The 13,755-nt window shown below is 31.7% G+C and overlaps 1 protein-coding gene across 1 annotated transcript; it reads right to left on the reverse strand.

The window, feature by feature from the left end:
- Positions 1–275: 275 nt before the first annotated feature.
- Positions 276–8,882, reverse strand: LOC132714656 (phosducin-like protein 3). Its single transcript, XM_060697562.1, has 6 exons — positions 8,724–8,882; positions 3,484–3,616; positions 3,069–3,159; positions 2,198–2,341; positions 1,402–1,610; positions 276–542 (listed from the first exon to the last, which is right to left on the reverse strand). Exons 1-6 carry the CDS (start codon positions 8,727–8,729, stop codon positions 403–405), a joined length of 723 nt encoding a protein of 240 aa, XP_060553545.1. The 5' UTR covers positions 8,730–8,882; the 3' UTR covers positions 276–402.
- Positions 8,883–13,755: the final 4,873 nt, after the last annotated feature.

A 13,755-nucleotide genomic window follows, 5' to 3' on the forward strand; every position in this document is an offset into this window, starting at 1 on the left:
TGTGATATGGGGCAGACTTCTGCCGGTACCAAAATTGAGGTTATACACTCATTTTCTTTCACATTATCTGGTACAACTACTTCGCACCCTTGCTGAATTTATACCAGCAGTGGTCCTCCTACTTTCTTGAACAGATACAGATACAAACACGCACCGACATCTGCCTGTGTCTTGAAAATAACTTTCAACTGATTTTTTTAATGTTAAATATCTTTCAGCATCATATTATTGAATTTTATATCAAGAAGCTTGTAATTTGTAGCTCTTTTTTCAAATCATTTAAAAACACTGAATGTTTTTGGCACATTTGCTATAAATAACATTTCAGAATTCTCACTTGATCTTGCCCTAAATTTTTGTTGTTGTTTTTTATAGTGGGACAGGTAAAAACTTTGACATTCATCAATAGTCATCATCACTGTCATCTCTGTTTATTGCACTTTCTCTAATTGCTATATTCATAACATCTTTAACTTCAGGCTTTGGTGGCTCCTCAAGGTCTGTCTGTACTGCTCCTGTTTGTGACAACATCCATTCCAGTTCTGATGAAGGAAAAATAACAACAAATATATTTATGCAAACTTGTTTTGTTAGGTTTTACGGCCCACCAACACAATTTAGGTTATATGGTGCCAGAACAGGAAAGATGGTTTTGGATAACTGTTGTTACAACCTAGTAGCAATCCTAAGGGTAAAAACTGGGGCCAAGAGATGCATAGACTCCAGTGATTGGAACACATTAAGTCACCTCTTACAATCATGCAGTGGCTGCAATTCTGATGCATCAACCTTGAAAGGCAACGCTCAGCCACAAGAGCATTATATTTGTTTGAAATATCTACATGATTTGAAAATGAATTTGCTATTGTAAATGATTCATACTGATTGAAAACGTTACTGTTGTATGTAAATATATTTGGGTGGGGTATTGCCGTAAATTTATCCGATCTTGTGAGGAGGACTATGTACCGTAAAATTCCTAATAAACGCCACTGCCCTAATAAAGGACCCCCCGGGCTTTTTGATATGGAAAAAATCTACTCATCTGTGCTGAACTCATGAGTATATCCATAATTTTATTCAAATCATTCAGAATCCATTTTATTTCAAAGTAAACACAAAAATGTATCATATGAACTTTATACCTTAACAATTTTTAATGCTATTACCAACACTTGCTAACACTAAATGTATTTACAATGATCTTTGGATTTAGGAAAAAATGTGTTTTAATAAAAGCCCCCCTTTTGGAAAATGTTTAGCCGCCGGGGGCATTTAATAGGAATTTTACGGTATCCCAAGCCTGTTTATATTAATACGGTTGGAGACTTTGGACCCCAATTTGAGCATTATAACTGGATGTATCATTTAAAAAGTATAAAAACATACTAAAATACTCACCATTTTGTTTTAAATTCATTCCACCAAAGGCTAATGGACCAACAAATTGTTTCTTCATCACATTTTCATGATAAACAAAGATAGTAGGTAAGTTTTTATCGGGATAATTTGGTATACACACAGATGACACGCTGCGTAGGAATTTTGTTGACGGGAATTTCTGAGCCAAATTTGATATGTGTTGATTTACTAATTTACATAATGGAATTCTGAAAAGAGACCAAAAACAACAAATTTATATTCACAGTAATCAATCTCTAAAGTGAAAAAAGTTTTTACATAAACCACTTTTCTCATTTGTTTCATAATGTCTTAAATTGTTTATTTATTCTGTAACGTCATAACTGGTTTCTTAAATGTCATAACTGGTTCAAAATTTGTGTCATAACTTTTTTTGTAATGTTCTAACTTGTTCAGTTTGTTTTGTCAAAATTTGTTTTTAATGTCATAATTTGTTATGAATTGTCATAATTTGTGTATAATGTCATAATTTGTTTTGTAATGTCATAATTTGATTTTTATGTCATTAATTTGTTTACAATGTCATAACTTGTTTTATCATGTCATAATTAGTTTTGTAATGTCAGTTCAATCACAGCAGCATTGTATTGAAACATTTATGCCAAAAGAAAACTTTCTAACATCCTGTTCACAGTTATTTAAAATATCAGCAACATTGCTTAGTCAGTCTCCTTTATTTTCATTATACAATGCTTAAGTTAAAAAAGCTTGAATTTTGAATTATGAAATAGTTCATGTTTTGTTTCTTAGATATACTTAAAGCAATAAAACTTACGAAGGTTTATAAACATGTATAACCACCCATATTCCATCACCAGCTTTGTTGACTTCCGTCACCCAGTCAGATTTACTGATTTCACGAACCTCACCAAACTTGTTCTTTTGCTGAGCTTCTCTCATTTCTGCCATTCTTTGACGCCTATGTGAAAAAGTATTTAAAATATTTAACTATTAAATTATGTATCTATATACACATGTACTTACTATAAAGGCAAGTCTGTGACTCATATGTACAATTATAGCATCTGTCAACATTGGAAATGATTGCCAACATGTGAAGTTATCAGAAACTGGTTTTATAATGTACAACTTTTCCTCCCGGGCTGCAAATGTTAACAACTTCAAACACCTACATGTAATTACCCCTTTCACAAGGACCAGTAACACAAAGTACCGGGTCGAAATAAATGGCCGAAGATTTAACAAAGTACTAATCTTCAGTTATATTATTAGTTATAAAAGTTGTTGACAGGTTATATGGCCCTATATCAGCAGTTGTTTGGAAATATAACTTGAGCCGATAGGATTTTAACCTATTACAAATTCATAATACTGCAAACTTCTTTTTTAGAGAAAAAAAAGTGAGATTTCTTTATAAATTGGCAGCAGCCGTGTATATAAAACTATATAAACGTCATGATTATCCAAAGAAAATCGACGTTACAAACGTGCAGTGTTATAAGTCCCATTACATATTATGTCCCAGTAATGCAGGCTATTACATGTAAAGATATCAAACTACATGTTGTATAGTGAAGCAAACTCATTCTCTCACATGACTTGTATAAATTTTTTTCTCACCAGTATTGTTTATAAAATCTATCTGCACTCATCATATTGTATGTAAAATTAATCCCTGGTCTTACCTGTATTCCTCGAATATTCTTTCTTCTTCTTCATCTATATCATCTTCGATGTCATTCAATTCATCCAACCCCATGTCAGACATATCCTTACCTGCAAAGAACACTCCACAATATACTCACAAATTAATACCCAATCATGGCTGCATTAATTTTGCTGCCGTAATTAAAAAACAAGGACGCAAATCTAGGATCTATTTAACATTACGGTAGCAGTTTGTTTCACTATTTTAGTTTTATTTTAGCAACAGTCACTTAGTAATGTACATAATAGCTACTCTAAATGTATACCTAATTTATAATTTTACTCTTTCATGAATATATCACATTGCCAATGTTTTCACATACAAAAAAATAATTGACAATTCACAGTGAGGGTCATACAGTAAGTATAATTTAATAGTTCCTACATGTATACCTTTAGCTTTATTTTCTATTGTGTTTTCTACCATGGCGACAATGTCATCTTCTGTTAGTTCTTTTTCTTCCTTAGGCGGAAGAATTCCCTTTGCCCTCAATACATCGTTCCATTCTGTATCTGCATTTGGGTCCTAAAATAAATACAAGTTCAAAATTTTAATGCTCCTTAAAAATCCTGTAACTCAAATTTTTTATGGTTTTATATCATAAATCTGACGCTCAAATGAAGATTTATCAATATTGTAGGTTCAAAAAAAAAAAAAAATTTGTAAAGATATTGCTGAATTTACATTTCATGAAAATAAAGGGGGGTAATTAGAAAATTATTTTTGATAAGTCTAAGTCTTAGCCAAATTTTTCAATACGAAATGAATGCATAGATTTTAATGATTAATTTTAATGCCATAAACATTTGCAGTACATATTTTACATATTCTTCGATGTTTGGAAATTGTTTTAGAAGAATAATTATATACATAAAATTTCACTTAAGTGTTGTTACACCCTTAATTACAACATACAGGATCTTAAATGCTAGTCATTCCTTAAAAATCACAAGAGCACTACATACTGTGCTAACACTCTGCTTAAATATCCAAGTTAAAAAGTGGCATAACTCCAAACATGCTTTCAGAATTATGTCCCTTGTCTAACAACTGCATCATGTCATGATATGCAAGTATTCACAGTTATATGTAACACATCTTTTGAAAGGCTATATTACAAGTTTTGCACTACAATGAAAACGATGATGCAGCGATCATAAAACCCCTACTTTTTCATAAAAAAAAAGTGTACATTTCATCAGACATCTAAATAAATATTGAAATATTGAAGATACAACTAAAGACCTTGATCTGGGAAACTTGAGCTCTGCATATAATTTCATTATAGATAACATTTCTGCCAAGAATTTCCAATTTAACCAAGTAAAGCAAATTCTTAACAAGAGCAACCACTTAGCAGGGGCTATGCTTACTGGTCGGGGACCACCAACCGGACACTTTTTGAACATTTTTCCATACAGATTTTATAATTTTAAAGCTAGAGATCTGAAAATTTGACACAGTACAGCTAGGTTCTTTTCCCAACTAACAGACTAGTTTGTTTATTTCTGATTATGTTGACACTAATATCTGAGACCTGTGAAGGAGGGTATCAAAATTACCTGAATTGTCCACACTACAATACCATGTGTCCGGACAGATATGTCCATGATGCTGATTTAAATCAATACAAGCTTTGGTGTTTTAATTTTTATATTAACATAATATAAAATATTTCAGCAGCAAATGCTGAAGTTTTGGATATTCTATTATTTAATCTACAAATCATTACAGCTAGTATAAGTGGTCAGGTATTGCACTCTTGACGTCCAAATTTTCAAAGTCAACGTTCTTGAAAGACATTACAATATTAACGTTTACGAAAATTGAAATAAATTTAATTACTTAATTGTAGAACAAACATGCAGTTATTGTTGATATAAAAGCGACTGATTGATCAACTACCACTGAACAAATAAAATAAGGCATTTTCGTGTCTGGGTTTGGTGGTTGTCCGGTTTTGGAGGTCTCCAACCAGTAGTCTAATTAGTTCAGTTGTAGGATATTGATATACGTATATAATATGTTTATAATGGTATTAAAAGAAAAAAAGAAAAATCAATATTTAAATATATTTATTACAATGACTTATGGAGAGGGCGGACCGTGAGACAGGGCGGACCGTATGTTTGAACAGGGTGGACCATACTAAAGTCTGCCCTGTCTAAGGGTCCGGCCTGTCCATAATTGACTGATTCAGCTAGTTCTGGCTTCCATAACTTTACATATACACTGATTCTCATAAGAATTGTGAAATTGACAGATCAAAAGTCGAAAAAATCGATCTTCTTAATAGGGCCTAATTTCGAAGATTTCGAAAAGTAGAACCCTTAACTGAGACAATTGTGAAATTTTTTGAACATCAACCAAATACTTTGCGAGTACTACTCTCTGAAAGAAGCAACCCTAGTTGTAAAATTTATCCTATTGTAATGTACGCTACTACCAGTTTATTAATTAAAACATTCCGAATTTCATATGAAATATTAAATATATCCACTTCAGAAAACTTTATTTTTGCCATGTATTCATTACATTTATAAAATAACAAAATATTTCACTATGAAACGCTTGAAATATTTTTTTCTTGAGCTTGCAAAGTTATCGCAATAAAACGCAATTCTACAAAGTGTGTTTATTTAAAATGCGGAATTTTTGATGATTGATTTCAATTGTATGATTCCATTTATTTGTTCTTATGTTTTGTTTAAACTTTACTTCAATAATGATAACGTGACGAAAAAAACTTTGCAACCCAAAAACATGACTAAAATTTTGTGGTAGAGTCTTTTTGACAGAACATCAATTGTCTCGGACATTACGTAATACAGTAAAAATATTCGTTGTGGGTAACAGTAATGGTTATTATTATTATCATTTTATTATACAATCATTTTTTTAAGTTTAAACTTAATATTATTAAGTGTGTTCATTTTAGCTTGAGTCAATAGCATGGGTAAATAATATATACAAACAAATTAAATTACGAGTATAACTATGTATCCGACGTACAAAAGAAGTTAAATACCTGTCCTTATATTAATATCAATGTCATAAAACATATTTACTGAGATCGTGGGCATATATGCAGCGTACAGAATAACAATACATATATTACAATTCATGCTTTTGATATTATTAAGGCTACATCAAATTTTAAGATTTGAGCAGAACATTTCAAAAAGGGCACCTTACTAGCCAGTATTGAGATAAAATGTATTTTAATTGTTAATTATTATGTGCTTCCTACGTAGTTTAAAATATTTCAATTACAAAGAGCCAACGTTGTCTTTTCCTCTTCTACACTTGTAAGTGCAATTGCCACTCATTTCTAATACAGATTTCACCATACATGACTGTAGAGATGAAGAAAATTTTCAAGATCTGCGTGTAATGTTCGATACTAATATTGTAATGTTTGATACATAGTTGTAATATGTTGTAGACGCTATCATGTGTATAATATTGTAGATGATATATTTTAAACATGTCAGCAACTATGTTAATAGTATCTGATAATATTTTCAGTTATTATATGCATGTTTATAACAGTAGTTTTTTTTACCAACGCGGTGAAACGTTATTGGGGTTTGAAACTGATTTAGATGATAATCAACAATATTGCCTCATATATATTTAGTAATAAATATGCATTTAAATTACAAACACCTATTTACTTTATTTAAACAATATATAATTATGGAATATTTTCTCAAAACAAAAGCAAAATCGCTGAAAACATTAACAAATGTATAGATTGCCATCAGAATAATTCAGTAATGTTCGATACGAAATGTAGTGAACATTACAATACCTATTATGAAAGGCATATCACTTATAATCTATATCTAAACAATTTCAGTAAGAAAACTTTGCATACAGATTTTGGCTTTAGAAGAAAATAAATATTAAACGTATTACATCTTTGTTTTCGTAGTTACTAGAATCTGATATTCAGTTACTAGATTCTAAAGCCTTACTTACACAAAATTAAGAAAATTTGATTATAACTGTAAAAATACAAAGTATGTATACATTTATGCTGCATCTATGATTAAGTATAACACAAAAATGACTAGTTTAAGTCCTTGTTAATTGAAAATTAAGTATACTAAAGCCATGTTACATTTTTATTGTATTGAACATTACAGTCGCGTACATTACAGACCTATGTGTATATAGATATATTAAAAGATTCGTGGGCACAATTCTTTCAGATTTGGTTATTATATATCGCTCAAAATGTAAATCATTTATTAAAAATTCCTTAATTGGGAAATAGTGCATGGAACGTACTAATTTTTAAGTAGCGAACATTACATGCTTAAATCATCATCTGGCACAGGCTGTCAAAGTAATAGAATCTCGGTTAATTCTTAGAATTTATCATAAGAGAGATAAGTCTGGCTATAGTAGCATAAGTATTTAATTGTAAAATAACATATAAACGACTTAGAATTACTTAGTTATTTTTCAGTTATATGCGGCAACTTAATTTACAAGTCGCGTACATTACCGATGCAGTAAATTTTGGCGACAGTTCTAAAAACATTCTACATATGACAAAGATCAGTCTTTTCAAGTGGGTCAAGCTTCGAAAACAGATAAGAAGACATACATACTCCTGCACAAATTAATTTTTTGCCGAAATTATATAGGTTTTTTGGGGTTACACTAGCTCAAACACGAATAATCCAAAATGGCGACAGTCTCGAACATTACATTTCCAAAAGCTTCCCTCATAAAATTTTGGTTATCGAATGTGTTATCAATGAAGTCTATGGATCAAAAAAATCCATTATATACTTTTTGCACGTTAGCTATCAAATAGCAAGTTTTTCTGAATCGATTATGTTCAGAGTGTGCAGCGACATCAATTTCACAATTCGCGTGAGAATAAGTGATAGCTTCAGAGATTTTTCTACTTATAAACAGACTCCGAAAAAAGGCCTCTTCCCAATTGAAATTTTCTTTAAATTCATGCAGTTTTCCCAAAAATCTTAACTAAAACCAGCTTTTTAACTTCCCAAATCAGCAATTTTAGCAATAATTTTTCCCAAAATCAAGAGGCTAAGGCCTCTTCCCAAGAAAGTGAGAAAAATCACTGAGCTTTTATTTTGACATTGCAACAGTCACAGGTCTAGCAGTACTATAAAACCTGTTTGCTCAACTCTCTTTAGCTATGATTCAGCGTTAACGGTTTGACTCATTTTTACAAACTGTTTTCTTCATACAGTCAAACCGTTAGAAAAGGATATCGCCTGGCAAAAATTATCTCGAGTCTTATAAGTTGGTCTAGGGCTTAGTCCATTAAATTAGACGTTACAGGCTTGTTATGTTTTATGTCGGTCAAGTTGCTTTGCCCAGAAGCAAAAATATCACAAAGCGACGTCATATTTATAGGTATGCATAACTTTTTCTTCACACATCAGTGGTAAATAAGGAATATATACTGGGTATACCACGAAAAGACCAATATACATGGGACCCCACTATACGGGACCCCACTATACTCCTAGAAAACATGATTTTGACATGATGAATCTAGAGCTTTAAATACTGTTGAGAAAGATTCTAAATTCCAGCCTTCTTTTATTCTTGTGAAAATCAAAGCCATCAAATAAAAGCCTACCTGCATGTTGATCTGCTAAACTGTCGAAGTATACTGCCAGTACCACTAAAAATTGAAATAGTTATCTAGTCATGCCACTTCCGTGTTTGGACGAGTTTTGTGTTTTTAGGCGGAGAAATTATGAAGCAGGCCTGTAATGGCGGTGTATCAGTCTAGAATTTGGTACGTCAGTGATATCCTTATCCATATATGGATGTGTGAAAATACTGGGTAGTCATATTTCTAAAAATAAATATTCGGAGTCACCGATCTCTAAAAATAACTATTTCGGAATAACCGGTGTTCATGCATTTTCAGTGTTGTAGCTTTCTTGGAGTATGACTAAATTATGCAATGGAGAATTTTTGGCGCAACGGAGTTCAAAATTAGCATTTATCGATAATAAAACAAGAATTTTCAAAAAATAAGATTGTTTGAGTAAATGTCTAAATGTACACATACATGGTAGTTTGTTGATAATAAAACTAATTAAAAAACAAAGCCTATAATTTTATAGACCTATATATCGATGATATTATTTACCAAATGTCTAGCTAGATATTTAATATAAGCTTTAATTGTACCTTCAGACAAGGAAGATTTTTACTAAAAATGTACATATTAAAAACCATTGACCACCGCGGTGGGGCAAATTTTGACATCATGGAGCCTATAATTTGACAATGTGACCTTCTGTCTTGTCCTTTAATGTGCAGTGATTAAATTGGAACATGTGCACAGTTGAAGATGTAATTTGTAACTTTGGTATCAGCTTACCTAGATTTTGAGGAAGTGACCTCCTTTGTTTTTATGTACAGCTATATAAGAAGTAGAACTTTAATTTGATATCAAATGACCTAGATCTAGATCATTCTTTCTTGTTTTAGATGAACAGCAATAAAATTATGGGACCACGTATATATATAGTATTATCAAAAAATACATTTTGCACAAAGTTTCATCTACATTATTCAAATTCTTGTAATAAACACTAGCGTTCACTGCTTTCACAAAAATAACGGTCTGTCATCATGTAAGCTCTTAAGGGCAAATGCCCCCTTGTTATTTTATGTTTTCAGAAATAGGTAAAGCTCAATTGAAAAGAAAATTAAGAAATAACCTAACTGTACACACATATAGTCACTACTGCATTAAGGCAAAGTTCGCTTGTGCAGAAATACAAAAAAGGCTATTTATGTTCCTACTATTTTAAAGTGTTGTATTGATGAGGTGGTATATAGCATTTTTTTCTTTTATTTTAACTTATATTTAGCTCCATGACTTAAAATTAATCTTTTTTGATTACTAAAATATTAAAATGTTAACTATTGACATAAATAAACATACGTCTGTTGCTAAAAAATAATTATGTCAGTTGGCATATTTTAGTCATAACCCCCTCGGTCCGCAACTTCTCGGCTTTTCCCCTTATTAAAAATAGCGCGAGATGTTTACGATTGGGAGAAACGAAAATGATAAAGTAGGAAAAAAAAATGGGTAAAACCAGCCATGCTTTTTAAAAACCAGGGTCTTTGGTAAAATCTAAGACAATTTTATGTCCGGAGTCAAAAACCGTTTACGTGAAATATTTTGCGTCAATATACTGCATACATTTATCAATAGTGCAGGTAGCTCTGTAAGTGGTAGCTGGGACATAAGATAAGTTATCTTATGTCCTGGTGTAAGTGGGTTGAAACCCGGTTTACAATTTAAACCCGGCTTACAGTTATATTATATGTAGATAGTTGAAACTTCCCATTTTCGGAAAATCAATATTGTGAGTAGCGCTATATAAATTAATTCCACGTACTGTAACGGCTAGATCATTCAGGTGTTCTGTGGACTATTTATAAGCTTAATAACTTACTTTGAATTTGGAACAGTTAAGAAAGCTGAGTGGGTGGTTAGTTCTGGCTTCCAAAACTTTATAAGCCGTTAAATTAAACATTTTTGTTTTTTCATCTGATGCGGCATCTAAACATCTAAACGGGGGAAAAGTGTCAACTCGGCCCTATACCAACTCGGGGGGCACGGGTCAAACTCGGCCCACTTTACAAAAAATATATAGGCCTATAACGTATTTACTTTGCTTTGCATATGTTGTTAAGGTAAAATGAATAAAAGAAATATCTTAATTATTATTAATATAATTATACATTGTACCTCTGCTGAAATAAAGTATATTTAGAAAAAAAAGTTATTTATTTGTCTTGCAGAGATTCGAGATGTAAAATTGAATATAGACACAGGCACGATTATCCGTAACCTGGGGAAGAAAAAAATAGAACAATTTGATAAAATAACTCATATTTTTTTTCTTCCCGATACTTGTGCCTGTGAATATTTAGATATAATAAAAATGTGTTTTCCTTTAGATGCATTTTTTGTTTGTAAAAGTAATTTTTCAAAATAAAGTTATGAAACAAAAACGTGTTTACTTAATTAGCATAGGCTTCTAATTAATTGGTAGGTGGTCCACTAATTTGAATGAATAAGTCCCAATCATAATTATCACCCTAATTAATCGGTATATTTAACATACACATTGATTATAAATAATAGCCCTGACAAAGGAGTCCTTTGATGTCCTTTAACTCATTTTAAAATCAGGAAAAACATGTGGGCCGAAGTTGACCCGTTCAGTTGGAATATGGCCGAGCTGACCCGGGGGCCGAGTATGTTTTAGGGGCCGAGCTGACCCGGATTCCTAAACGGGGACGCTTGAAGACCTTTTAAGCTAAATGGTGGGGAGGCTCAGTTGGTTAGAACTTAGACCCACTGGCTGTGACTCTTTGAGGCCAGGTGTCGATCCTTGGGTAACACCCTTGGGGATTTTTTTTTTTTTTCAGAAGAACAATTTCAAATGTTTTTTACCCAACATGCCAAAATTGCATAGGTACCTTGAATTTTTTTTTTTGGGTGGGTCAAATTTGGGGAGATTTTTTTTTGATAAACAAGGAAGGAAATTTCTGAACCCCCTTCAAAAATTGGGAGATTTTTTAATTTGAGAAAAATACCCCCCCGAAAATTAAATAAAAAATTTTTGAAAAAAAAAAGGCTGGGGAAAAAAGGTAGTCTCCTGCTTTTAATCAAGTGGGAGGTTCACATGTTAACTTAGAAGGGGTACGGAAGAAAACTAGGTTTCCCTCGATGTTTAAACATGCTATACCAAAATGGGCATGTAAAAAGAAACCCAAGGGGGGCTATTTATTAAAAATAGGGGACAAAGGGTTCCCCCTCATTGCTGTTTTAAATTTAAATTTTGATTGGGAAGGGCCAACCCATTTAAAAATTTGTATTTTATAAATATGGTCTTTTATTGAAAATTTTAAAAATAAGTGGGTTGTGCCCCGGGAAAGGGGCCCCCAATTCTAATTTTAATAAAAAAAAAAACGACAATTGTTCGCAAAAGGGTTTTTTGAAAAATGACTAATTTTTAAATCATTTTACATCCTTTCCCTGAGGGGTTTGGGCTGATAAATTTGAAAAAGATTTGATTAAAAGATTAAGATTAAAAAATCATTAAAAGAATTTAAAATTTTTGGGTTTAAGATTTGATTATTTAAGTGATAAAAATATTTTAGATTTGATTAGATGAAAAGTAAGATAAAAATGGGGAAAGGGTTTTGGGGGGAGGGGGGGGCAAAAGGGGCTTTCGCATTGATTGTAACAGGGATATATAAATTTTTTTTTGACTTTTCAAACCAAAAATTTTTTGGAACTAAATCGATGTTTTGCACAGAGTAATAAAATTTGGGGAAAATTTTCATGAAAGATCTTTAAGGGAAATTTATGTTTTTACAATAAAAAATTTTTTATGGTTTTTTAATTTTATGGTGTTCCGTTTTACAACATGATTTTTGTTCCCCCCCTTTAGGGGGGGCATTTTGGTTTTCCCTTTTTCCCCTTTGTTCACCCTTTTTTTGGGCGCCGTAAAACCCCAAAAAATAATTTTAACTAGAGCCCTGAAATTTACAGGAATGTTGATCACATGTGTAGTTTTTGCATTTTTGGGGATTTTTGGGCAGGGTTTTTTTTAGTTTTTTTTAGAGTTTGCCCTTGACTTTTGTTAAAAAATTTTTCAATTTTCCAAAATTGGTGACTGGGGGTTTAAAAGTAAACTCAAAATTAAATTTTAACCCCTTTAGTCTTTAAAAATTTTCAAGGAAATGTTGGGTTTAAACATTTTGTGCCCGCCGGGTTTTTTTTTTTTTTTCGGATATTTTTTTTTAATTTTTTGAAAATTTTTCCCTTTGATTATAAAAATTTTTCAATTTTTTTAACCTTTTGTCGGGCCCAATAAAAAGTATTTGGGGCCTAGAGTCCCTGGGGGGCTTTACCGGAAAATTTATCACATGTGTGTTTTTTTTCCCCCATATTTTGTCTGGATATTCTTAATTGTTTAGAGTTATTGACCTTGGGGCTTTGGTTAAATTTTTTCAATTTTTCCCAAATTGTTGTGCATTAAAATCAAAAGCTTTTACCCAAGGGGGTCCCTGAAACTTTAAAAGGAAAAATTGGGTCAGCATGTATATTGTGGGAACCTTTGGGATTTTTGTCTGGATTATTTTTTTGTAAATTTTTAGAGTTATTGCCCCTTGCTTAGAAAATTTTTTCCCAAATTTTAATTGGGGTCGCATTTAACTCAATAAATTTTTACATGAGTCAAATTAAAAACCCTTTCGGGGAAAGGGTTTCTTTAGCATATTTAGTTTTGGGACCTGGGGGTTTTCCCCTTTGGATTTATCCCGATTTTTTAAGTTATTTCCCCTTGGGCTTAAGGGAAAAAACTGTTTTTTATTTCCCTTTTTTTTTCTTGAGTCCCGGAGTTAAAAATTTAAACCCCCTTTAAAAGGAATAATGTCAAACCAATAAATAAGGAATAAAGAATTTTAAATCACGGGGAAGCTATCCTGGGAAAATTTTTCTGCAGATTTTTTTTAGTTTTTTTTGCGATTTGCCCTTTTTTACCTTACAGTAGTAAAATTTTCAATTTTTCAAAATTTTTATGCCCAAAACCCAAAAAAAAAATTTCAAATTTAGGGCCTTTTGA

The sequence above is a fragment of the Ruditapes philippinarum genome, unplaced genomic scaffold (genome assembly GCF_026571515.1).
Source record: "Ruditapes philippinarum isolate M1 unplaced genomic scaffold, ASM2657151v2 ctg5755_1_1_1_1, whole genome shotgun sequence".
NCBI lineage: Eukaryota > Metazoa > Mollusca > Bivalvia > Venerida > Veneridae > Ruditapes > Ruditapes philippinarum.